This window comes from Musa acuminata, chromosome BXJ2-6 (genome assembly GCF_036884655.1).
Source record: "Musa acuminata AAA Group cultivar baxijiao chromosome BXJ2-6, Cavendish_Baxijiao_AAA, whole genome shotgun sequence".
Classification (NCBI taxonomy): Eukaryota; Viridiplantae; Streptophyta; class Magnoliopsida; order Zingiberales; family Musaceae; genus Musa; species Musa acuminata.
Window position 1 is genome coordinate 43425079 of NC_088343.1, and position 25729 is coordinate 43450807.

Here is a 25729-nt window from a genome sequence, read left to right on the forward strand (position 1 = left end):
TTTCAACTTGAAATAGAAGATAAAAGATATGATCTAATTCATATAATTGAGATTCTCTAGACTCAAACTAAAGGGAGGAGATTGAAAATATTGTTGGGGTTAATGTATTATTTTATATTGTCCATGCGATAAATCACTCGTGATCTATCTTCGAGAGAAACTAGCCCAAGGCTTTATATAATTAATTTAATCATTAAATCTAAAAATAATAAAATTAGTTAAATCTAACTGTTTTTAGTATTATTGCATCTAAAAGAAATAACAAAGTTGGTCAAATCTTAATCCACAAAAACTCAATCAAAAATACTGTATCTTGTTTTAGCATGAACTTATCAAAGACTATGCAAAAGTACATCTAATAAAGTTGGTAGTTTCTATTTTATTAAGATGAAAATAAAACTTGTAAAAAGTTATATATATATATATATATATATATATATATATATATATATATATAATTTAATCAATTTAAAATAAAAATATGTTTGAAAATATTGTTGATTACGAAATGATATGCATCCATGTGATGGCCATGCACCAACAACTACAATCATGTTAAAAATGAGCCCACTCCATTATCCATCAATCAATGCATCCATGATTGGTGGTTTGGCTACCAAAGAATGGGTAAAGTTTGAAGGATATCGGATTCTTCGAATGCGAGGTTGTGTGCTGCCTTACCGTCACATTTTGAGATATTTTTGGATGATGCCAACAATAGTTAAGCCTCAATAAAACATGTCTCGATAAGGATCGAATGAGATGATAGTTTGTTGTCTCGATGTAGTTCCTGTTGTAATATTAGTAGTCATTTGGTTGACAATAATTGCTTGAAGCAAATATAAATTTGCTGAGGTATTAAGAATATATATATAATTTTATAGGCGATATTAATAGAGATATAAGTACAACACGAGGGTGTTCTTTATTTGTGGAACAACAAACTTTATGAGCTCCATGGTGGATTAGAAAAAGAAAAGAGATTACTATTTATTATTTTTTATTATTTTTTTAATATTTTAAAGTTATTCTTTCATACATAAAAGTAAATATAATCTTCTTCGATTTTTTTAAAATATCTCTTTTCTTTTTTTCTACTTTTAAGAGGATAATGTAAAATGATGCAAGCAGGGTCTTAGACATTAACATATAGATATTTTTGTATCTATAAATTTTAGATATTTTTTGTTCGTATTATCTTTTGATTAAGTGTTATAATTATATATAGGTGTCAAAAATATTATGTACAGAAAGAAATCTTAAAAATCTTGTTTAACAAATTAACATATTTATAATTTTAAAGATTATTTATTTTTATTATACTTTCATCGATAGCAACAATAAGATAATATGTATCGGTTGTAAAGGAGATTTATGGTGGCTAACCTTTTTCTTAATGTGAGTAGATAGACATAAGAGATCAAAGTAAGGTGTTGCCATGCGAGGATGCCAATGTCGACGTGGAAGGATGACGAGGAATACGATATTTCATCAGGTTACCACGTGTCAGAATCTAACTAGTTTCGAACATCCAATTAGGTGCGACGTACAAAAACAGAAACACGACAAGCCAAGTAGGCGAGAACGGTGGGGTCTCACGCGTGAAGATAGGCAGGCGATGGCGGTCTCATCACCCGCTTGGGCTTGTGTGTAGGGCTGCGCAGCGCCTCGTCTCGGTCCCATACTCCCTCTTATCCTCCCCCCACCAAAACATGAAACACGAAGAATTGAAGCTGACAACGATTGGTTCGTAATCCGAGAGTAGGATTTCGTAAAGAAACGATGAACTTTGGAGAAGGGAATGTACTTGGGATGAGATACAGCAGCTGCTGCTAGGGGGACTGCATAAAAAAGAACGAGAGAGACGAGAGTAAAGATGTCATGACTCGAGCCCGATGGATTAATTAGTCTCAATTTCATTTGATCTAAATCATTTATCTAAATACTTAAGTTGAAATTAATAATAATATACTCATCAGATCGTTATAAGTTAATCTTAATCTTGTCCACTTTCGATGTGAGACTAATCAATGGTGTTACAACTTGCAGATGGCAGATCTCATGGCACCAACGAAAGGGATGTGAAGCTACTCCATCCGATCGAATCCACCGAGTCATCGTGTTTTGGCTCATCCGTGCATTATGGTAGCCGAGATTTCTATGTTAGCCCTCCTCCATCCATCCATCCATCCATCGATGCCTCTGAAGCTTCTAAGAGCGTAAGTCACATCAAATTGCAATCCACATAAGCACCGATGCGAAGCAATGGCCATACATACCATATGTCCAATAGTAACATTGTTTAAAGAACATATTTCCAGTATAAACATGAAGGAACAGAATTGGGGAATGTGGGTGCTGCCACAAGAGGTGATTGGTGGCAACGTAATGATGCTGATCCAAATGATTACTCGATGTTTAGAGTGAAATATATATATATATTCTGTGATTTTTTGCTTCTATTTTTTTGATCGTTCAGGTTCACTTTACTACTGACGTTTCCTATCTAACAAAGTGTGCTACTATTTGGATCAGAACAAGTTAAAGAGTTAACCTATCAGTTGCTTTGAGAATATGTAATGTTTGAATTACCATGTCTCCTGCCCATGCTTCTTGTGAACACCATGAATCGTGCAGTGTGCTGTGTCTTTTCTGATACATGTGAAGGTGATGAGAATTCTAATCCATCAGTCAAATCGTAATAATTCAATCACCGGATAATAAAGAGCAGAAGTAGAAAGAGCGATGAACAGATCATGACCTACATAATAATTCCATCGCCAGCTTCATTATGGTGGTTTTTACGAAGTGGATGGTCGAGAGTAACGAGTGAATGCACGAACCTGATCGATCCAAATCGTAGTACTCGAAATGGGTTGTGAGTAGATTGGACGAGTTCAGCGAGTGAAGGCGTAGAAGACGATGGCGGAGTAGATGAGCATGGCGGCGGGGATGAGGGTGACGAGCGGCACTACGGCGCCCAGGGCGGGGCCGCTGCACCCCAGCGTCCCCAGCTTGATCTGGACCACGTTGACGAGGGCCAGCATCAGGAACCCGCACCCGAACACGGAGCCGACGGCGGAGGCGACGATCCCGGCGCGCAGGAGCGCCCTGTTGACGCGCGCCGACCGGCCGTGCGGGCCGGCGAGGTGGACGGCTTGCTTGAGGCAGAGGGCCACGAGGCTGGAGAAGAGGAAGGAGGCGAAGGCGAAGACATGGAAGGAGACGAGGTCCTTCTCCACCTGCGCCCCGGCGACGCAGATGGGCGGTGAGAGTCCTTCGTCGCCGGCGCCGGAGGAGGAGGGGTTCCAGGCGAGGCCGACGAAGATGGCGAGGGTTAAGATGGCGTTCACGTTCACGATGCCGTCCAGCGCCGTGATGTCGATGCTCGTCTCCCCGCCGCCTGCATCAAGGCCGGTGCTCGGCGGGCTCCGGGTCGCGTGCTCGTGGATCTCGTCCTCCTCCTCCTCCATGGCAAGCGAGAGAACGGAGCTTCGAAGGCAAGCAAGGGAGAGAGTTCGTTGGAGATGCCGTATGTTGTCGGCCATCAAGAACAATAAGCTTATTTTGCGCGGATCCTGTCCAAGTTCTCTAATCAAGTGTAACCCTCCACTTCGTACATCTCAGCCGTCCATTCCTAATACTAACGCTGATCATTAACCCTTTCAATGATAGTGATTAAAAGATACTTGGAGAGCGTCTCGGCCTTCAATTATTAACCCTTTCAACTAATACTAATCATTAGCAATCTATGATTGCAACACTTGTCAGATGTAGCAAAAAAATATATATTATTGTAAGGTTTACAATTACCTTGCAATTAAATTAACAAGCTTCCAGAAATGATTATAATAATATAATTATAATAAATTGTTATGTGCTGCTACAATGTACTCCATATGAAAAATATGAGCTAGAAAACAACAGAAGCAATTTGATGTAAATCTTAAACATGATGAATCTTTACAAAGAGTAAGTGATGAATACCCAAAGGACTTATGATAAACTGTCCAAATTTTTATCAGCTAGACTAGTTAATATTTTTAAAAATAATATATTTCTTATGTGGAGATAGAAACAACGAAATAGCACAGCATAAGAAACCATTTGAGATCAAATACAGCAATAAGAAGACAATCAATAAAGGAGATCCAACGGACTCACACTGCTTATAATTTATTCTCGAGAAGTTTTTGGTCGCAAACATATAAAGCACTATAAGATGGTTTCCAAGTCTTTGCACACGTCTCACACAATCGCAGGTTCATAGAAGTAACTAGAAATTCACCATGTCATCGTGGGGCTGTTCACTCTCAAACCTTTTTGCACTGTATGAATTTATTAGGGCAGCGGACGCATCAACGCTTGAGGTTTGTATCTTTGACAACAGTAACAGGGCATGGTGCATGTGACAGAACATAGCTCGATACACTACCCAGTAAAATCCTGCAGAAACATTAAAGAAGAAACACGTGAGATAAAGAGGTAAATACTAGTGAGATTAATATGTTGCTGTGGTTGATGTTTAACTTTCAACAGATATGTGGAGTAAATTTATGCATCAAAGCTGCAAATAACATTCTCATGTTTGTTGAAAGAAAAAAAATAGTTGCTTAACAGTATCAACCAAAAATTTCAGCCCCTTTATAATTAGCTAAGAACATGATGTTTCAATTATTTGGAGTCGATCTTTCATCGATGAACTCTATAAAAGATATATTTTAAGTGAATTAAGAGCATTAAAATTTTTTATTTATAGCCTCTAGTAAAACGTTCACGTCTCTTCTACCTTCTCGTATCATGTATACTAATTCTCTTAGCACATTTTCACATCATTAAGTAATTCTTTCTTAAACATCCATAGGTCTTTCTCATTTTTGCACAAATTCATAACATCTACAATGACTCGTTAGTTTCTATCTTCTTCTAATTTTAGACATATCCACTTCAACATTCTCATTTCATAGACAAATATTTTATATATGTTAACTATTTAACTACCTACCGTTCAGATTTTTAAAGCATCATTGACCTACAAGATAACCACTAAGCATTCAATATGAACTGAAGATAAGAAGAACCAAGTAAATAACATCACAAATGGTGTCAGAGCAAACATCCAGTGTGTAGTACATAAGAGCCTTGTGAAGCCAGTGTATACATGAACCTCTCTACTCTTTCATTTTGACACATTTATAACTGATCCAAGGTTTACTCTTCCAAATTGTACCTTGACAAATGTGTCTCAGATAGGTGTTTCAGACCAAAGGTGTATCTTATTAGTTGCAACCACTTCTAGGCATGACCTTTAATAGCAATTAGCCTTTTGATTCCCTTCAATCGCACGGAGTTTAATCACAATAATGAGGCGTATAGAGCCTTTCCCACGGCCCTATCATTAATTATCACCATTATTTATTTTCTTATCTTCTTATTGTTTCATCATACTAACTCATGATCAGGCTAATCTGGAAAATAAAAATGGGATGCAAGCGAGAATGATATATCATCCTAGTTTGGCAAATGCATTAGGGTTTCTGTTAGAGAAAACAAATAAAACAAATCCAAGCCTAAATATGAAAACAACACCATACAAAATTTTTTGTAGGATACAGCTTGGCTCAACATGGAGCCTCACAAGCTTTGAGCAACATCACTGAACTCATATGCCATTTTGCAGAGACTGAGGCTGCAAATTAACATATTCAGTGGATAAGTTTAAGTTCCATACTTACTAGTAAACAGTTGCCACTCAGTTTTCCGTTTCTTGGAATCAAATAAGGAAACCATTTCAATTTATTTCTAAGCTTTAGGAAAATTGGACATTTTTCTAATCCAACTCATAACATGATTTCCATGATTATTAGGAAATGCTTAGCTAAACGATCTAGACTCATAAATGCATCCCTCATCTTCTATAGACAAAATCATCTGCAATTATAACTATCAAAGGGGAAATAAATCATTGCAAAAGTATGTCAGATACAAAATGACAAAAAGCTAGTAACAAAATCATAATGCTCCATATGGATCGGCCTAAATAGGTGTTAACCCCAAAATTACTACAATTAATTAACTACTTAAAAGAATATTGAAGATAATCTCAGAAATCCCTTATGCACAGTGCACATCCTCAATTTTGACCTTCAGACAGATTTGAGTCACCTCAATAGCATACAGGGGGGGGGGGGGGTCCTTATGCTCCTCTTATTCCAGATACAAAGTGTTATCTGCATACTTTAAGACCAAAAATCATCACATGTGGCAGACTTTAGGTTGCAACTTCCAGATATCCCCACAGAGGAGAAATACGAATAATAATTTTGGGAAGAGATGATCTGCCGGTTTTGAGCCTCTCTATTCAAAAGCACATTGGGTGTGACTAACCATTGGTCTCATTAAGATTTTCCAGTGAAGTGTTCTCCCAAAAACCCATTATTGATATAAAAGAGAAAATAAAGGTCATTGGATGTGCCTATAGACCACATAGTCTCCACGAACACATTTCAAACCAATACAGAAGTCTCCACTCCAACAGCAAGAAGTACATGAAATATCTGAATCTAAGTAATATGATCGAAGATAAACTTCCAACGGAGAACAGAACATTTCATGACTAGGTAAAGTTCCCCAAAAGGAAACATACAGAAGATAATAAACATGGTTTGGTTCTCAGAGAGGCTAGAGTCAACATAAGGGAACTAACTAATGCCTCTAGATCTAGAAATTTTATTTTATTAATGACAGACAATTATAAGTTTAAATTTCATTTATCATTACCGAAGCTTCAATAAGCAGACCCAGACCACAAAAAATGATTCCATTCTTACATTCTTTTACCTAACATTCAAGCATGACTTTTCTGTAGGCATTGCTAATGGATGACTACCCAATCAAACATCATGCCTGGAAAGCAACGTCTAACAACTTTTCTTTGTCCAAAGACTTTGGGAGGACCCAGCAATCAATAGCTGGTAGTTCTCAAGTAAGGGCAATATCCACGTTATATGACAGCTCCAAATTGTAGCCATCATACTATATGCTATGGTACATATCCAAAACACTAGTACCACTTGATTGGACTCTAACGACTTGGCTGATGGGGAGAGAATATTTTAAGACCAAAAGAGAAACACAGAAATTTACAACCAAAGAATGTATCAGAAAACCAACGTAAGATTAATATGGTTCGATGCCATAAAGAAAATCAAATTCTCCGTCATGGGAGATCAATTATAAGCACTTTCAAACTATCAGATAGCAAAATTTCATGTTAACTTCAAATCTCAACGTACTTATGATATTTAAGTTTGTCTAGTTTGGTTGACCACATCTATGGCAATACCACAGGCAAGCGCTTTACCAGTTCATTGCGTCTCAAATCTCACAATTTATAGGCTCAGAGACTGCTGCGATCCATGAATGGTGGATTGAAAACAGTCGGGCATAAACATGATGCATGAAACAGAGAAAGGTGAAGCTTCTGTATGAATCGTGTTACCTCTGGATCTGGCCAAGACCTCGGGAGCCCATGACCAGCGAGTCAAGCTTCAGCTCTTCCACGGCTTCACACAGCTTCTCCCTCGCGTCTCCATTGTACAACTTCACCACGATCGTCGCCTGATCCGTTCATTTCATCGGCAGATATGGCGATGGTGACAAAGAACATGAGAAATCAGAGGGTAAGTACTTAGTAGAAGAAAGCGCAAGGGGGTGGCCGGAGGACTGACCTCCTTTTGTCTGGACGCGGTGTCGAGCATATCGAGGACGTCGATATCCACTTCCACGTCGTACCTCTTCATCACCTCCAATTCCCGGAACTCCGTCAGGGGGATCAAAGCTAACAACGAACAGCGCAAACGCACACAAAACAAACACATCGTAAGCAAGACGGATTTCTATCTTTGAACGGAGAGATTAGGGCGGGGCATACGAGGAGAATCGGAGTGCTTGGAGCCGGACGACGACTTGGGGCGCAGGACATGGATGACGATGAGGGTCTCACCGATGTCGAGGAGGTTGTCAATGGTCCATTGCAGCGCCCGCTTGCTGCTCCCGGAGAAGTCCAGCGCCACCCCGATCTTCCGATCGCCTCCCATAGTCTTCCTCTGGTCTCGTCCGACGGAGAAAGAAGGGGGCTCTCCCTGCGGTTAAATCTTCTCGTGCAGTTGGGTTGGGGCGAGTCCTGCGCGGGCACAGCGCACGCTTCCTTTCTTGGGCCATCGGCGGAAACAAGAGGCCGCAAATCAAGGTCAGAACAGGACAGCTTGGCGGTGTTGGGGCACGTCGTTCGGCTTCGATGGGCCGCAGATAGTGATGGGCCACTTGGGCCACACGCGGAGACCAAACAGTATTCCACCGACTAATGCACGCGTTTGTCGCCATATTATAATATTACACACACAACAGAATACTGTGGGCTGCGCTACTCGGAGTCTAAAACAAGCATACATTGATTGGTACAAATGCAGGCCAAGTGGCTAACACAAGCATCTTCGTAAATAATGGACGGACTTGAAGACACATTAAATTCATCCTATTTCATCATAAGCCCCGCCCGCTTCAGTAGCCCGCTACCGGTGAGGAGGAACCCTAGAGCGTGGCCGACGATGGCGGCGATGAGCACGCCGACGTTGAAGGACATGACGGCGAGCATGACCAGGTAGGCGAGGCCCATCCGGGCGGCGTGAAGCGCGGTGCGGAGGAGGGCGAGCGAGACGCGGTCCCCCCGCGAGAGGCGGTGGAGGACCGCGGAGAGGCAGTCGACGAGGGCGGAGGCGGCGGCGACGAGGAAGAGGGCGAGGACGTACGCGCCGGCGCCGCGGTCACCGGGCCAGCAGGAGAAGAGGATCTGCGCGCGGGTGCTCCAGAAGAAGGTCATGTGCATCATGCCCATGCACGAGGTGGGCATGCCACCGGGAGGGGGCGTCATGCCGCTCATCCCACCGTCAGCAACGCCGTCGCCTGCTCCCATTTCCATTCCTCGTCCTTGGGAACCAATCACAACAAAGTAGGGTGTATGGGCGATGGGAGACGGCTTTTGAGGTGGAAATTTAGGGGTTGGTGATGCCGCCGAAGGAGGAGGAGCCGATGCGCCTCCGGATGACGATAAACACATGTCCTTGATGCCATCGAGCGGCGGGCATCGATGACGTCTGTCACCTGAAATGGCCAAAGACGTTGTCTCTACTGCTTACCCACAACCTTGTCGTTTACTCGAACCACACATAATTGGACACTATATATATATATATATATATATATATATATATATATATATATATATATATATATATATATAGTGTACAGAGAATTTAGATGAGGTAATAAGGTATTATATATTCAATTGGTAATCAAATAATTCAAGAATTGGTAATAAGGTAATAGCTATCAAACATTTCCAAATGAATTTTGGAGGTGCTATCATCATTCATTATGTTGGCAGCAGATGAAGAAAGAATTGAGCTATTTGCTCTACAAGCAGTAGCTGCTTCAAACTGGTGTATGTGTCCAATTATATTTGTCACCTGAAAAAATGATTTTGGGCAGTGAAAATAGGATTTAAGTGAGATTTTTTAAGACACAGAATATTAAAAAAAAACTCTTTCCAATTTTAATAGGAAAATTTGGAAAAAAAAAAGAACTATATCATTAAGAAAAGGTAACATTTATTATTACCACTCATCTGATTTTTTGTTTCTTTCTGATCAAAAAGAAAATGAAGATAAATGACTCCCAAGAAAACAGTAAAAATGGTTATTTAATCCTCGATAAATGCTGAAATAGAGTGTTTCTATGATTAACTCACCTGAATATACTTTGAAACGCAACGATCAACGCAACTGTTTTCGCCAATATAGAGCTCGGAATCTTTGTATCTTGTACAGGAAACATCAAGAAAACCTGACATTATAATTTAGTAAAACTCTTGACAGAGGTTTTTGGAAGTTCATCCATTTTAATAGAACAGTCTACTCTTTCAAATTTTCCAGATATGATGAATGAAATATGCCAAATGTGGTCCGAAATCTGTATGCATGATTAACTTGTGTTATCAATTTCATCCTCAATGCATATTTTGATTCATTGCATGAATAAACATTCATTGGTCACTCAAGAAAAAGAATAAGCAAGTTACAATCAGAGATGAGCCAATGTGTAGCATACCTTTTGTCAACACACTTGTTGAAACAGGTCTGAGCAAGCCTATATCAAAAAGTAAACCAAAACTGGTTAGCATTTGTGTTTAGAACACAAGATTCTGATTTGGTGGTTTTAATAAGAAGATATAATTAAACAGACATTGAGTGACATATCGTAATATTGTTGCAAATATTAGTTGGATTTTATGATTTCTTCCGATATCAGTATCATACAAAATTCAATATAAAGAAAGGAGGTTGTATATTGAATAGTGATCGAGATAGTTTTCATCGACAAATCAATGATTACCGGTTTAAATGATCTATTCTGAAGCCCATTTCTTTCTCTGCCTGCGCAAGCATCTGTTTGGTTCGACATATAAAAGCCAGTTAGAATGATCACAAGAACAGCTTCATACCAAACTACAAAAGGCATAAATCATTATGGTGAAGTTTAAGAAGAAAATAGTTCATCTGATCGCACACAAGAAAAGAAGCAGATCGAATGAATGCTTAAAGGTTACATCAAGCAGCATAATTTCTGCACAATCATGGCAACTTTCTCCAGATACACCACTAAATTACACAGAGAGAGAGAGAGAGAGAGAGAGAGAGAGAGAGTAAAACCCAAACTGGTTCTATTCATGGTTATTTGCATCAGAGACTAGAACACAGATCTAAAGGTTGCAGCTGTTCTCACAGATTACAGAAACCAGAATCGAAACCTTGAGAACAGAGGGAATAAAGAACATGGGACATCAGACAATCGTCAGACATCAAACAGGAAACAAAGCCTCGAGATGAAGATGAGAGGCGACAGTACCTGATCTTTATCGAGATTGGATGGGGCGCTTGTGTCAGCCACAGAGGGCGAATCATGACGGGAGAGCCCTCCACCCATGAAGCAAGAGAGGAAGGAGAGGGTTTCTTGAACTAGGTGAGGAGGAAGAAGACAGGAGACGTCGAGGTTTCGGGCTTTCAGTTCGGGTCGTCAAAACCGCTGCCGTGCGGGACACGAAGTGCTACGGATTACTCTCACTGTACGACGAGGAGTTGGGTGTCGCCACCGCAGTCGCTGCCCCACCTGACGGCCGAATTGTATTGATCCCTGTAAGAGAGAGAGTTTTGGGGACTGAAATCTCCGCTTCTGTTCTTTTAGTGGCAAAAGGAAACCATCAGAATTCGAGAAACAAAAACGAAAGAAAGAGATCAGAAGAAGGAAAAGATTTCCATCACGAATCAAAAAGCTGATCCCTTCCGTCCCGCGCAATTCTCGGTTTTAAATCATAGTTATTAGAACCGAATCGGAAAGTCGTTCGGTCAAAGTTTCGGTCGCGGGTTAAATTGACGGGTCAACCGATCGAATCGTAGGTTTAATTAAAAGATGTTTTTAAAATATATTAAATTATTTGACATTATATATAATAACAAATTATAATTAATTAAAAAATTATACAGAAAATTATAAAATTGATAACATCAACCAATTTTATAAATGGAAATATTGGTGATATTTATACTAAACTGATTTCTCACATCAATCCTAATTTCAATGTAAATATCCTTTTAAAATTAATGATATTTAAGTAATATCTTATTGTATTACAAACCGGATCCAACCTGTTCATGTGGGTGATCCAAAAATTGAGTGAGCCAATCAGTTCATTCTGATTTTTGAATTCATCATTTTAATAATTAAATTAGACCAATTAATGGTTCAATTTTCTGGACTGACAACCTTTTTCGGTCCGATAACTATGCTTTTAATCCAGTCAACTCCATTCGAGGGAACTTTAATGCATTATTAAAACAAAAAGGTAAATTTAAGAGGACATTCACTGTATGGAGAGCAACAAAATCTTCAAATCTGTTCTTCCATGTCACAGAAAAATGATATAAAGCTTGATATTAAGGCCATGAAGCTTCGAAGTTTTCAGGCTAAGAGATGCATACTGCCTTCCATAAAAGGATGAAAAAGTATTAAGACCTCATCTACAACTATCACAAATTGCAAAAAGGAACTAACAAGGCTAGAAGTACCAAAATTTCCAAAGGTTCTTACTCGTAGATGTCGGAGAAAAGTCTGAAAACTGAACCATTCTGTTTCGCTAATTATACATCAGCATCATCAGAATGTGAGACAATTTTCGCACCGTCGCTAATGGAGACTTTACCTTCCAGTCATTCTTAATGGATTCCCTTTGTTTCTGATGCTAACTGCCGCTTCCTCATGCTCATTGACATAGCTTACAAAATTGTCTTCAAGATGCCGAGATGATGATGGAGATCCTTCCCATGCTATAGTTGTTAGATATGTACTCCTTGTGAATCTACCTGTCCAGGTGGACTAGCATACATGCCGGTGTTACTACTGTTCAAGCCACTTCTGAACCATGCGATGCTGCTAATATCTGACACTATGGCAGCCAAATCATCGCTTGTAATCGGTGGTGGCTCCACGAACTCGAGGAACTCTGGACCCAAGAGAGAGCTACCGGAATGACTCTTAGCCGGAGTGCTGCAGCAACCATGCCCACACTGGTGTGGAACTTGAGGGTCACAGCAAGTACTGTTGAGCAATTTACAGATGCCATCACCTGGTTTAAAGATTTCGTACAGCGGACGACCCAGTTTATCTCCCCTAGACACTTGAGGACCAGCTGACCGACCAGGCATACGATTATACGGGCTGAATGCACTCACTCTTGCAACCGGCCTGTAGAGGTAAGGTGGGTCTTTTATCTCAAGCTTTGGAGCTTCTTCATCTCTTATGATGACAACCTCTCTGGAATCATCAAAAGCATTTTCCCTTAAACTAGCTTCTCTTGCTTCCAAGGATTTGAAGGAATTGCTGTAACTAAAAGAGGGAGATTCATCCAGAGAACCTTTGGTTTTCTCAATGGTGGCATCCTTCAAAGCATCAGATGCAGTTGTTTTACACCATTCAGCTTCTTCATTGCATCTACGTCGCAAAGTGGAATTCCAATGGTTCTTTATCGCATTGTCAGTTCTCCCTTCTAAAAGCCTTGCAATTGATGCCCATTTGTTACCGTGGATTGCATGAGCAGCAATAATGATACGGTCCTCTTCATCTGTAACAGACACAACCAAACTTGTTTATTAATCTGAACACTTCCAAAAGATGATTAAGTATCATCATAATTAGTCTAAGATGAAAATCCATCTAGCATAATTAAATGCAAAAGCTACCGGTTATCCCTGACATAGGTTGTTAAGTATAATAGAATAAAGAACAAATTGCAACTTCTATAAAGAAACTAAAGAACTCCCATAAAATATGAGATAAACAGGCTATAATAACCAGTCATACTATTTTTTTCTTGTTTAAAAGAGAAGACATTCATTCACTGGTGTTCACTAGTGTTAAACAGAAATTACATCAGCAACAGAGGAGTATGGAAGTCATACTCGTGTCAAGTATTCACATTATCTTATCTCAGCAGACCAAACCCTCAAGAATGGTTTTGTTACATGCGTATAGATTAGTTAATGAGGCAGCTTTCTTATTTTCTCTAAAAGCCAAACTCAGAATCTTTCTCACTTTTCATTCTCCCATGTGGTATCCTGTAGCATTTATAACTTTTAGTTGTTGTCTAAACATATTCCAGAATGCTAATTTAACTTAACATTTACTAAGTACTTCTTATCATGAACTATGATGCAAGCTTGCTTATTATCCTACGCTCCCTCTTATCCAATTACACACCCTTTCATATTGAGAAGAACTGATAGGATCTAAAAATAAGGGTGTTGGTTGGGACAACCACCAACTTTATTAAAGTTGATAAAAAAAATAAGCATCTTATTAGAATATTCCTAGCCGTCAGTAAACAAAACACGAGTTGTAAAGGCGATGAATGTAAAGCCACCTAAAGCTCTTCCATTGAAATATTACTACTTCTAAAGAAATATATTTAATCAATGAATGGATGCTAGAAATACAGAACAATTAATTTTAACAAAATTGACACCACAAACTGGTGCGACCATCTTTAGTGGCAATTTTTCTCCCCTGCCGAGCTATCATTATACTTGTTTGTCTGAGCTGTCATGATTAGTCACTTCGCGATCATGCAACTAAAAGTTTCCCCAAAGAGAACAAACTAACCTTGAGGTTCGAGCACCTCCTATATCCCTAACATACATCTCGTTTGAGCATCAATAAGCGATGATGGTGACTTAAGGATTTATGTAGCCAAACAAGAAAGAGCTATAAGATAAAACAAATTACTATGGCAAACAAGAATTTATCTCGAAGAACATAGGAGAATATAACCCACGGAAGGTCGTGGAATAGTATAAACTACTATTGTCTATCTTCTGGCATCCCCTTTCTATATCATTAGTTCTTCCTTCATTCGTATCTCCATTACTACTCTTGTTAGTTATCATCCTCAAATAACCTGCCTTTATCTATTAAACAACGTCTTAGCTAAAGAGGCTTAGCCCTAAACCAACGCGACCAAAAGGTTTATTCTAGAACGTTAGATGCGGATGCAAGAAAACATCCACAATCTTTTGATTACTATCGGAAGTTCACTCTGTTACGAACTGTTCTATTGCAGTAGAATTGAGAAGCCAAATTTATAAAAAAGACCGATGTGCATACGAATCATTGCTCCAAACCTGAACATTGTTCGAAGAAAAGCATAATTACCAATACTGAGGGCACACAGCTTCGAGCATTTGTCCTTCCACCAACCCTACCATTCCATTTTCGTGCAGCATAATCTCTCAAACATTTGGCAGCACAAATGAATTTTTATCATGTGGTAAATGAAAATAAAATTAGGAGGACCAACATGCCATCAGAACAGCCAAGGAAAAGATTATTAATTCAGGTTATTTCCGCAAGACTATGAACTCAAATTCCCAAATCACAAGAATGAGGTTTATCACCAAACCCTTCTAGATTAGATGGAGATCGATGTTAATGTCCAAAAGAAACCTATAAATCTCATCGTTCTCGTCTCGAGGGTTTGGAGGATTCGCCAATATTGTAATGATAGACACTAAAAGAGCACCATCGACAGATATAAACAGTTGAAGGGAGAAGATGCAAACAAGTTATTGGAGGAAGTACCAGTGAAAGGTCGGCGCTTGACGTAAGGATCGAGTTGATTGCACCACCGGAGGCGGCATGACTTCCCGGACCGTCCCGGGATCCCGCGCGCGATCAGGCTCCAGTTCCTCGCCCCGAACTTGCTCACCAGCCGGCTCAGGATCGCGTCCTCCTCGGGCGACCACGGGCCTTTCACCCGGTCCTCCGTCGCCGCCGCACCGCCTCCGCTCGGGGGTCCATCGCGCACCACCCCGTCGCCGCTGCTCCCTTCTCCCGCCGCCGCGGACGCCGATCCGGCGGCCTGGCCGTCCACGATGACGACGGGGGAAGAAGGAGAGGCCGTCGAAGGGGCGGGATCGACGACGGTCTCCGGTTCGGTCTCCATGGCCGGGGCTTCCGTTAATTTCCTCTCTTTTACTTTCTGCGTCCGAAGAAATAATAGCAGGACTACCGACCGCCTAACCGCAATCTGGGCTCCGTAGTCCACCGAGCGCTGACGGATGAAAGAAGAGACCGCAAGTTTACCATTGTAGACAGCACAATCTCCTCAATGCCTCCCCCATCCCCTTCTTGGGCTCCGTGGCCCAACTCGCCGTCTGCTCCAATGGGCTCATTCTGGATTCGCAACGGCCACGCAGGAAAGGTCTTCGACAAAATGTGGACGAGGGAGGTAACTCTGATTCCCACGGTCGCCATCCACGCGCTGTCGTGTCCAGGCAGCCTTTTGCGTTTGTCGTGGAGTTACGCCACAATTATTGTGGCCGGGGTGTCATCAGCTGCTGCTTCATCGCGCCTCCTCCTCCAATCGCACGACCCGGACGGAAGCCCGAGCCGTGGGCAGGACCAGCCATCACGCGCCGATCGACGCCTCGTTCGCTGCCAAAACCTCGTTGGCTGGCAGCAGCGTGGCGCTCGCAACCTGGCCTCAGAAAAGACAACCCAAAGTTAAAAGAAGAATACATTCTAACACGGATTGACTGAATCACCCCGGAACCCGTTCCCGTTTGGCGTGGACTCCCACGGGTATCAGCTCCGCGAGAATCCACATCATCCCGGAAGTGACACCGGGGTGATTCAGTCAATCGAAGCCACGCGGTCGGCAGAAACACAAGACACATCGACGTTCGTAACCCACCAACCTACCCGAGCGGCTATTCGACGGCCGGCACCCGGCACTTGCGGGACCCGACCGTCTTGAAGACAGCAGCTCAACGGTACTTTACATCCCTCCGTCCATCTTCTCGCTTAAGAAATCAGACGGCTACATTGCCATCATCAACATCATCTTCTTCTTTTATAGACCTTTTTCGCCTTAGTTTCCTTTTTCTACTACCGCGGAAGAGTAAAGCAGCTGTGTCAGTGAGATTATTCTCGGGCTTCGTCCGCCTCGCGCACGCCATTAATTCTCCTTTTCCTTTCCCCCCTCAGCCCAAAGCGCCAACCCTAACCCTAACCTAATCCACCCACCTCCCTCAGTCGCTCGTGCGGCCGACATCTACCCACTTGGATCCACCGCTGCTCTGCCGAACGCCGTAGGAAACAGCTTCCGACTGGCGATTCGGTGCTATGGAAGAAGAAAGGCGCGAGCTTTGAAAGGGAGTTGCCTCGAAGCTGCCAGATCTCTGCAATGGCCTCCGCCTTCTTCTTCGTCGCCCACCTCCTCTTTGTTGTGTTCTTGTCGGGACGGAGTTGTCAGGCGCTGGATAGGGCCACGGATTTCTGCTTCTCTTTCGACGGGTTTGAGAAAAATCGGAGCTTCGAGTCGGAGTTCGAGCTGTTCGGCGACGCCGAGGTGAGTGGCTCGTCGGCGGTGAGGATCACGCGGCCGGCGAACTCGAGCTTGGGGCGGATCGCGTACCGAAAGTCCATCAGGTTCTTGGGGACGACGCCTGGGTTCTCCTCCTACTTGTCGTTCTCCATCCCTCCGGGCGACGGTCAGGTTCTCGCTTTCTTCCTGATACCGAGCAGCGTTCCTCTGGAGTCGGATCGGCTTGGGCTCTCGAGGAGTCTCGTGTCAGTGAAGTTTGGGAGGTCAAACCGCGAGAAATACAGCGATGGAAGCGGAACCCTTATCGAAATCGATGTCGGTGGCCAAGCTTTGAAGAAAAGCAGCAATCTTTCTGGCGTGGAAGATAAGCTGCAGTCATGGATCGACTACGATGGGAAATCGAAGAGGATCGAAGTGAGGCTGAGCCACTCGAGGGATTCATCGAGGCCGATGAACTCTTCGATCTCTTGCTCGGTCGATCTGTCGAACGCCTTGTGGCGGGAGGCAGTGACGGTGGGCATGAGTTGTTGGAATGCAAACTCAACGAAGACCAGCACTCTGTACCGGTGGAATTTTACATCGAAGCACGGATCGCCATATCTGATGCACTCCGAGCCTCTGAATCCCAATTCATTCCTGGTGCGACCCACCGAGAGCCCTCCTCCGCTTCTTCATCCACGAAGGGCGGCGTACCCTTGGGGAGTCTTCATGGCGATGCTGTTTGCTGCTGCTTGTGGCGCGATGGTAGCGTTCTTCGTGGTGTTCATGTGGCTTGCGCTGGTCTCTCGGCGCCCGGTGGCGCCCGTGGAATACCCTGCTGCGCTCCCGGTGGGCGTCGCATGTGGGAAGACGGTATCGGCTGGAAGTGAGCGTGTGGGGGACGGTAAGAAGTAGAAGAAGTGTCTTCTTCTGCCTGCATTGTATATTTTGTGTGTTTGTTCCGATCTGTGTTCTTGTGCTCCTCTTGTACTTGATGGAAACTGTAGCCTTTGCGGCAAACCTCCCCGGATGCTATGATTTCCATCGAGAAATGGAACTGTTGCATTTGCTCTCTGTTGTTTCTTGCGATGGAAGAAAGCCGCTCTGCTCTGTGTGCAATTTTTCTTTCTTTCTTTCTTTGTTGGAACGAGATCCGAAACAACCCGACATTATCATCACCTATCTTTATTGGAATTGTTAGCTGCTGCCATCATCATCATCATCATCATCATCATTATCATTCTTTCTTCTTTAAATCCTCCTTGATGATAATAATTGCTTCGACCTCATGCAATCGCTGCTGACGGTGCAGTGAAGCAAAGGTTAGCAATGTGGAGGAGGAAGACATTTATTTATCCTTCAGCTCAGTCTTGTAGTTGATTCGGTGATCTCTCCCACCATCCACACCGTCTGAAATGAGTATTACTGCGACTGGCAATACTCGATGTTGTTGTAACAATAATAAATGAGACCTGAAAGGCATCATCATATCACAATGAACCCGTGAAACAATAAAGGCGAGAATAGAGAAAGGAGAAATATAATGATTTATTTATTACCTTCAGTCACTCGACATACATATTTCCCTCAAATAAATAACACATTGTGATGATGATAGTAATTATGATAAGATCTGACTGACGTCAGATGATGCCTCACGCCTTGAACGACGTGACGACACCCGGTCAAACGGACCGGAATACTGATCGAGACGCATTAACACCTACTCAGACTCGGTTCTTCACACTACGTCAAATCAATGTCAGACGCAACCAGTCTGCCTCCTGCAAGCGGGCACATCAGGAAATAGTAAACCTCCCCATAAATACCCTCGCACTCTGAACGAGCAGGGGAGGACGGAGGAGACAGAGAAGTCGCACATACAAACGCTTCTTCTTCTGAAACTCCCTCCACATCTTCTAACTTGATCGTCGGAGGGGTCGGGTCGAGCTTCCCGACCCGACCCTTGTGCAGGTGCGAAGCCGGGAGTCCTCGTCGGACGCACGGACGACGAGCCCCTGCCCGGAGGAGACGGCGAACCCGTCCCGATCGGACCATCGCACCCGACCGTCTCCACGGGCTCGAGGCACGCCCCGGGAGATTCCCGACGTCCAGACCCGAACCGAGCCACGTCGAGCCCGAGGCCACGGCTCTCAAAGTTGCTTACCGCAACAGGTTGCACAGCAAGTAGGATTAGAACAAACATAGGTGTTTTTAATTACTGGGAACGTCAAAAAGAGGAGACAATCGGGTTTAGCAAATGAACGCGTGCAAATTCCAGATGAGACCAACCGACATAAAAACAAATTGCCACAGACGGCCGGCAGGGATACTTTCCGGTGATACAACGAGGCGTTCCTTCAACGTGTTGCTTCAACTACTCCATGATCAGAATCGAAGCTACCCAAGGAAGCGAAGCGAGAGCTGTGGTGCTGCGAGTGGGCCCTTTACACCCACGTACTACAGCTCAGTTATGAAGCTTTGAGCACACGGCACATCGAATCAAAGCAGCAAGACCTGTGGAGACACTGAAATGAATGCTACCGGGGCACCAATTAACTATAGAACGATAGCCTCGTGACGACAAAAGAGAAGAATGAAAGATGAGGTAGGTTTGAGCTACTGTTGACCATTTGTTACCTTCACGTAGTTCTTGTGATATGGCATGACAGTAACTCCGTAGCTAATAAATGCACGATAAAGAAAAATCTGCATACATGTAAAAAACAAGGAACAAGAAGACCCTAAAACAATTAGCTAATACAAAGAACGCCTTTTTGTACATTTCCTGGCTTAAATTTGCAGGAATGTCTTGTTTGATTCAGCTAATCAATTTTTGACTCTCAAGCTAATTAATCGAAAATATAAAAAAACAAAGCATTTACTTGGCAACCAATTTCTACTGTCTATATCATCTCTGGTATTTAATTCTGAACTGTGGTAAATGAGAATCTAATCCAACTCTCAATCAATCAAAACAATATATAGTGTTATGATGCATCGGCTCATGGCGTGGAATCAGATCCACCATGCATTCTATTGATAAAACAAGAAACTATCTATCGCCGATGCCTTCCTCAGGTCGGTCGACGAGGATCACCAAAATATTAGTTGGCACCGTATCATTGTCGTGTCAGCACCATCTGACGTTGCTCTCTCGCATCCAACATGATGCCATCTCTCCGGCTACAAAGAAAAAAGTACAGCGCTTGTCCTATCGCTTCCTGTCACAAAGGGTGTTGCCCTCAAAACCACACCAATCGAATCTTGCTGCCATCCCTTCTTCTTCTCCATCTCTCTTTCACGAGATTGAGAGAGAGAGACGATACGGGCCCCCACAGAAAAGGATGACTTTGGACCCATTGGTTCTGATGTTGATTAGCCTTGCAAATGTCTATATATAATACCACACGCCACACGTACAAGATGGATAACACTCCCTGCACCTACAGAACCATCTATATATAATAAATATCACATGCCACACTTACAAGATGGACAATAATACTCCCTTCCTGATTGCACCTACAGAACCATCTACAATACCACATGCCACACTCACAAGATGGATAATACTCCCTTCGTGATTGCACCTACAGGTTCTGTAGGTGCAAAACATGGAGAATCAATTGCTACAGATAAACAATATGACTCTCAGACTTTTTTTTTGTAATAAAAAAAATATCCAAAGAGAAATAAACAATGTTCGTTGTATCGTTCATTTAAAGTTGAACAGAATCTAATTTCTAATGAAGCTGTGATTGACATATAATGAGCAGATCGATTGAATTCATACATTTCACAAAACATTGCTAGTATAACATGTTTGGTATTGTCTAAGGTTTCCAGAAACACACGGCTCTTCATCATGGCTTAAGAAGCAAAAACAATTCTTTGCTCTTATGAACAAAGATCATAATGTGCCAAGACTTACTATTCGAACACTGCTTGTATCAAGATCATGTGCCAAATATTAAAGAAGTTCATCTCAAATAAAACTAGATTATTAAAACTCTTGTAATGAAATCAACAATAGAAAACGAGTTAACAAAATTCCGGGTGACAGCAATTCTTCCACTAAAACTTAGTGAACCAAAGACCAAATAAAGGACAGCTAAATAAGACAATCCACGGACACAAGCATTGATCTAGTTTCTCACTTTAAGAGCCTGTCTGTTCCTCTTCTTTGCGCCAGACTTGGCAACCTTAAGGTTTCGATGTACCGCACTCAGCCGCACTAGAGCTGAGTTGGTCAGATCTGGCCTGTAGTGGTTGTCAGTGACCTGCAACAGGAGATGGAACATTTCATATTAGGTAAGTTTGTTGGGTCGAGTAATTATGTTCATTAAGATGCAGAATCAGCAGTGGGAGTATAGCAGAAGAGAGGTGGAATAGTTCATATTACATAAATACAAAACTAGTCACAGAATCTCGGAATGGTTCAAAGAAAAATAAATACAATGCGATAAGATAACAGATTAGTATAGGGCGATAATGTTTTGATTCCACAAGACAAATCAACTCATGCTTTAAACATAGATCCCCAACTCCCCAATGATTAATATTCGCCATCGGTGAAAAGTTTTGATTCAAGTTATCAACAAAGAATGTGGGGGGTGGTAAACAAGGAACAGACCTCAGAAGCCAAGCACTTTTGTATAGTGAGAGTGTAATGTAGAGTGCCAAAATAAAAAAGAACACAGAAAGAAAAGTATGGGAAACATTCTATACTCAAAATGAGATATTTAAACAATTGATCTATTTACAAACAGAAGAAATTAATGAAAATCAGAAGAAAAAAAAAGTTACATAAAGGAAAATTGTTTTCTAAAGGAGTATTTAGGGGAAAAAAGGAACAGAGAGGCTTCTTATATGTTACAGATCATCATAGCAGCACTTCTGTTGTGTACAGAGTGTAGAGCGCCAAACATGCAAAAAGAAAACAGGAAAGGAGAAGTGTAGGAAGCGTTCTGTACTTGAAATGAAATATTAGGAAAAAATTATAACTGCCGAAACAGAGGAAATTAAAGAATATTATTCGCAGCAAAACAGAGAATGCCTTTTTCTAAAGGAGAATTTAGAAAAGAAAAAAAAAAAGCCAAGCGTAACTAGAATATTTCATTGAACAACCAATCCCGTGAGACGCGCAATGTTACTGATCATGGAGTGTAGAGTGTAGGGTGTAGAGTGCCAAAAATAAAACAGAAAAGGGAAAGTATAGGAAATATTCAATACTCAAAATGAGATATTAGAACAGTTGTGCATGTAGAACAAAGGAACTTAAAGAATAATATGAAAAAAAAAAAGTCACATAAAGGACAAAGAGCACCGACTCCACAATCTACTATTGGCTTGACCTACAAACTGAAAATGTCAGATTGAATAAATCAAATGTATAAGTGGAAGACAACTGTCCATCTAGGATCAATAACAAACCGTAATATCCCAACTATTTGGGTCATCTATGCGCATCTATTCCATCTAGTTAAATTAAGAACACCCAAATCTCTTTGTACATTCCTACAAACTAATTGACAAGCTATACCATCATCTTCAGTTATCATGGATTATATATGTGTAGATTGGGGGATAGCTTTTCTTATTAGCTAGGACTAGGTCATCGAGAAGTATTATGGTTTGTCTATACTGTTACACAGGGTTTCCAAAATTTATTGATCTTACTGTGATCTTTAGTGGTTTCATTTTGCCAATTTACTTCATATCTTCCTTTTTCTCTTTCTAATTTTTTTTTATTTTCCATCATTTATTTTTAAATTATTTTTCAGAAAGGACATGATTTAATCAATCTAATATATCTAATTTATGAGTCTTGATATGACTAGTATAACTCAGAATATTCAATATATGAAAACATAGGAATACAAACAAAATTAGGAATGGATAAGAAAAGCAATCATATGTCACCACAAACAAGCCCCAGATAATACGAATAGCCATATAAGGTGAATTAAAGTAACCAAAAACACGGTCAATATGCACAGATCATGCAATAAAAAGAAACTCAATTAGTGTCATTCATGTATTAATAATATACTAAACTGAATGGCCTATATGGCAATCCAAGGTTCAAAAAGAGCGTGATTGCTAAATCTTCACAGTCTATGATCAGTAGATAGGGAACAGATGAATAAAATACAGATAAAAATTTAGCTTAGGAATTTGGATATCAAATTCATTTGTTTAAAGTTGAGCTAAAAAAAAAAGAACCATCATTTAGTTACTGAGTAGTAAAGACAGAAGAGACGGGCATTAAACAACTGTAAGAATACAACAGAAACATGGTAGGTATTCAGGAAATAGAACTACAATTTAAAACTAGACATATGCATTAATTTGATCTAAATTGTCTTACCTCAGTAAGCTTATTAGACATGCTTAGTCCTATAGAACCATCAATACATATTTAAGTCAGAAACCAAAATATGCATGTATCATAAAGTACAACTTACACTACCAGCTACAATTGAAATTTGTCAAAGGAATACAATTCTAAGAACCGGCAAACAGGATGTGCCATAATGCTAGCAATCTAATAACACATTCAGATCTTAAGAAACTGAGGGAGCTGACACCTGGTTCCTAACAACTTTTGCCATCTTACAGAACTCCTTCTTCATGACTGATCATGATATAAGCTACCAGGCTTGTTCTGCTTCTTTGTCTTAGTTGTCGCAATTGCTACAGACAGGTCCTTCCCTCCAGCCTGAATGGTCACTGTCTTCTTGTTTGCCAACCCTGTGATTTTTCATTAGATATATGAACACATCAAAATGTAAATGACGCTCAGATACTTAAAAAGAATGGAACAAAAGTAAAACCATGGACTAATTTCCTACCGGAGTGCTTGTAGGAATTGACATTATAGAGATTGTTTGGCTCCTTGCTAAACTGCACCATGGCAGTATCGTTACCGAATTGCTTCACAAGGAACGCATTGTTCTTCTTCACAATCTCCCAAATGAGTGAGCCAGGGACGGTGGCCATCAGTGCTGCAAGGTATAAAAAGTCAAAAAATTAAAGGAAATAAAAGGAACTATGACATCAACAATCGAAACTAAGAGGCCAATCCACTCAAGTAGAACAAAGCCTTTAATCAAACAAACAATGATGTCAGAAACCAATAACAATTAGATAGAAGTACTTAAGAAAGAAAGAAATAACATCACAGACCACCAGCAAATCACATATACTAAGAAAGCATAGTTTATCTCATGCCATTGTCAACGGAATGTTAACTTGTACCATAAACCGATCAAAAGGAAACGAATACCAAAACGTAGATAACAAATGAAGATCAGAGATCCTAATATATACCTAAAAATCACCTAAAAAAGGATCACCAGATACACAAAATAAATGAAGATATAAAGAGAATCTATCAGTGGAAATGACCAAAATGATAGAAACAATCGCTCGAGAACAAATGCAAGTTCAAACCGCTAAAAAATACACATAAAAAAAGCTAAGTAAAGAGAGTTTCAGATGCGAGCATTAGAACAGCGGTTGCACGGGCAAAAAGAGATGAAGGAGTTCCACTCGGTCGTTGCTATTCGCCTCGATCGCCGCCCTGGTTCGTAAACCCCGGTAGAACATTTTCTAGCGGTCAGCCGCGATCACCAAGCGGAATGACATAAATGGCCCGTAACGGCAGCACATGGGGTAGGTCACACACAGATAGGCAACAGAAGGCTAAAATAGTAATTATGCGTTGAGAAAAATCTGGGTTCATGGACGAGTCCACTTCCGTAGGGCCTCCTCTCTCCCTTCTCTGGGCCTAACTCCTGCGGCCCAGCAAAGAAACTTGAACGTTCTCTTGAACTATATTTTTTTATTTTAAAAAATAATTAAAAAAAATATTAGATTATATGACGATTTTAACTTTTCTTTGTTATTATTATTATTATGTTTAGAATCTATAATGTGGTTGTATTTTGGTGTAGCGAAGCAACAATTTGTGGGATCCGAACTTTGCTTGTTTTCTTAAGATCGAGACGTGTACTACCGTGTGAACGGTCCATTAGAAGATCGTAGCAATTTATCACCGTCAGCTTGCTATTCTTGTTGTCTATCTTATTTGAGATCGGAGACAGCATCAAGGTGGATCCTTCACACGAGGGTAAGCTAATTAGTGTGGTGATTGATGACTTCTCAGCCCTTTGACTTTGAAATGACAGCCCATCGTTAACCACCGCAGAACAAAGCTTCAACTGATCTGGTTCGGACGACGTCGTTCCTCCCTCTTCTTCATTGCATCTCATGTTTCTCTTGGGAGTCAATAAAGCAAGGACGAGGTATTAACATTGCTCCGTTTCCTGCATGTACGTACCTCTCTACTCGCTACTCTTCGCGCAACGTAGTTTGGTCCTGCAGCAGCTAATGCGGAAGAGCAACGCGTTCGCCCACCTGGTGGTTACGATAATACAATCCAAGACGTCGTTCAGTTAGAACCGCTAAACAACGATGACACCCTAAATTAATCACCGAATTCAAATCATAAAACCATCCCCAAATGCAATAAGTTATTAATTAACACTCAGTTCCATTATACCACTGTAAAATGGTACTTAGAGAAAAAAAAATCCTTTATTTCAGAAACACTAGAATCCCAAAATCTAATTGATACGATGCTTCTTAGAGTTCACATGCTCCGAAAGAATAAAATCATGCGAAAACGCTAATCTCCTAAAACGGATAATTCGCTTGAGTCATGTACCTTGGCTATGAGTCATTGACTCT

General features: G+C 41.2%; 6 protein-coding genes and 1 pseudogene across 10 annotated transcripts; 1 reads left to right on the forward strand and 6 right to left on the reverse strand.

Annotated features, from left to right (window-relative positions):
• Positions 1-1951: 1951 nt before the first annotated feature.
• On the reverse strand, positions 1952-3544 carry LOC135613718 (uncharacterized). 2 transcript variants are annotated; one of them, XM_065110758.1, is made up of 2 exons: positions 2844-3544; positions 1952-2202 (listed from the first exon to the last, which is right to left on the reverse strand). In XM_065110758.1, exon 1 carries the CDS (start codon positions 3471-3473, stop codon positions 2898-2900), a length of 576 nt encoding a protein of 191 aa, XP_064966830.1. In that variant the 5' UTR covers positions 3474-3544; the 3' UTR covers positions 1952-2202; positions 2844-2897. The 2 variants fall into 2 exon arrangements, with proteins under 2 accessions (XP_064966830.1, XP_064966829.1); XM_065110757.1 differs by having other exon boundaries at positions 1952-2211.
• Positions 3545-4141: 597 nt separating this feature from the next.
• On the reverse strand, positions 4142-8184 carry LOC135615809 (universal stress protein PHOS32-like). The gene is made up of 4 exons (XM_065114797.1): positions 7934-8184; positions 7731-7840; positions 7502-7620; positions 4142-4446 (listed from the first exon to the last, which is right to left on the reverse strand). Exons 1-4 carry the CDS (start codon positions 8097-8099, stop codon positions 4359-4361), a joined length of 483 nt encoding a protein of 160 aa, XP_064970869.1. The 5' UTR covers positions 8100-8184; the 3' UTR covers positions 4142-4358.
• A 248-nt stretch (positions 8185-8432) lies between these two features.
• On the reverse strand, positions 8433-9118 carry LOC135615808 (copper transporter 6-like). Its single transcript, XM_065114796.1, has one exon. The coding sequence runs from the start codon at positions 9116-9118 to the stop codon at positions 8537-8539; it is 582 nt and encodes a 193-aa protein (XP_064970868.1). The 3' UTR covers positions 8433-8536.
• On the reverse strand, positions 9027-11247 carry LOC135615810 (mitochondrial import inner membrane translocase subunit TIM10-like). 4 transcript variants are annotated; one of them, XM_065114799.1, is made up of 6 exons: positions 10966-11247; positions 10453-10505; positions 10168-10206; positions 9809-9878; positions 9397-9527; positions 9027-9162 (listed from the first exon to the last, which is right to left on the reverse strand). In XM_065114799.1, the coding sequence occupies exons 1-6, from the start codon at positions 11041-11043 to the stop codon at positions 9159-9161; spliced, it is 375 nt and encodes a 124-aa protein (XP_064970871.1). In that variant the 5' UTR covers positions 11044-11247; the 3' UTR covers positions 9027-9158. The 4 variants fall into 4 exon arrangements, with proteins under 4 accessions (XP_064970871.1, XP_064970870.1, XP_064970874.1 ...); XM_065114798.1 differs by having other exon boundaries at positions 9050-9189; XM_065114802.1 differs by lacking the exon at positions 10966-11247 and adding an exon at positions 10776-10956 and having other exon boundaries at positions 9050-9189.
• A 775-nt stretch (positions 11248-12022) lies between these two features.
• On the reverse strand, positions 12023-16504 carry LOC103990224 (transcription factor MYB1). The gene is made up of 3 exons (XM_009409301.3): positions 16369-16504; positions 15247-16144; positions 12023-13234 (listed from the first exon to the last, which is right to left on the reverse strand). Exons 2-3 carry the CDS (start codon positions 15608-15610, stop codon positions 12450-12452), a joined length of 1149 nt encoding a protein of 382 aa, XP_009407576.2. The 5' UTR covers positions 15611-16144; positions 16369-16504; the 3' UTR covers positions 12023-12449.
• Positions 16505-16561: 57 nt separating this feature from the next.
• Positions 16562-18046, forward strand: LOC103990223 (L-type lectin-domain containing receptor kinase IV.4). The gene has a single exon (XM_009409300.3). The coding sequence runs from the start codon at positions 16853-16855 to the stop codon at positions 17885-17887; it is 1035 nt and encodes a 344-aa protein (XP_009407575.2). The 5' UTR covers positions 16562-16852; the 3' UTR covers positions 17888-18046.
• A 2912-nt stretch (positions 18047-20958) lies between these two features.
• LOC135613719 (large ribosomal subunit protein eL28y-like) lies at positions 20959-24623 on the reverse strand (annotated as a pseudogene).
• Between the last annotated feature and the right edge of the window lie 1106 nt (positions 24624-25729).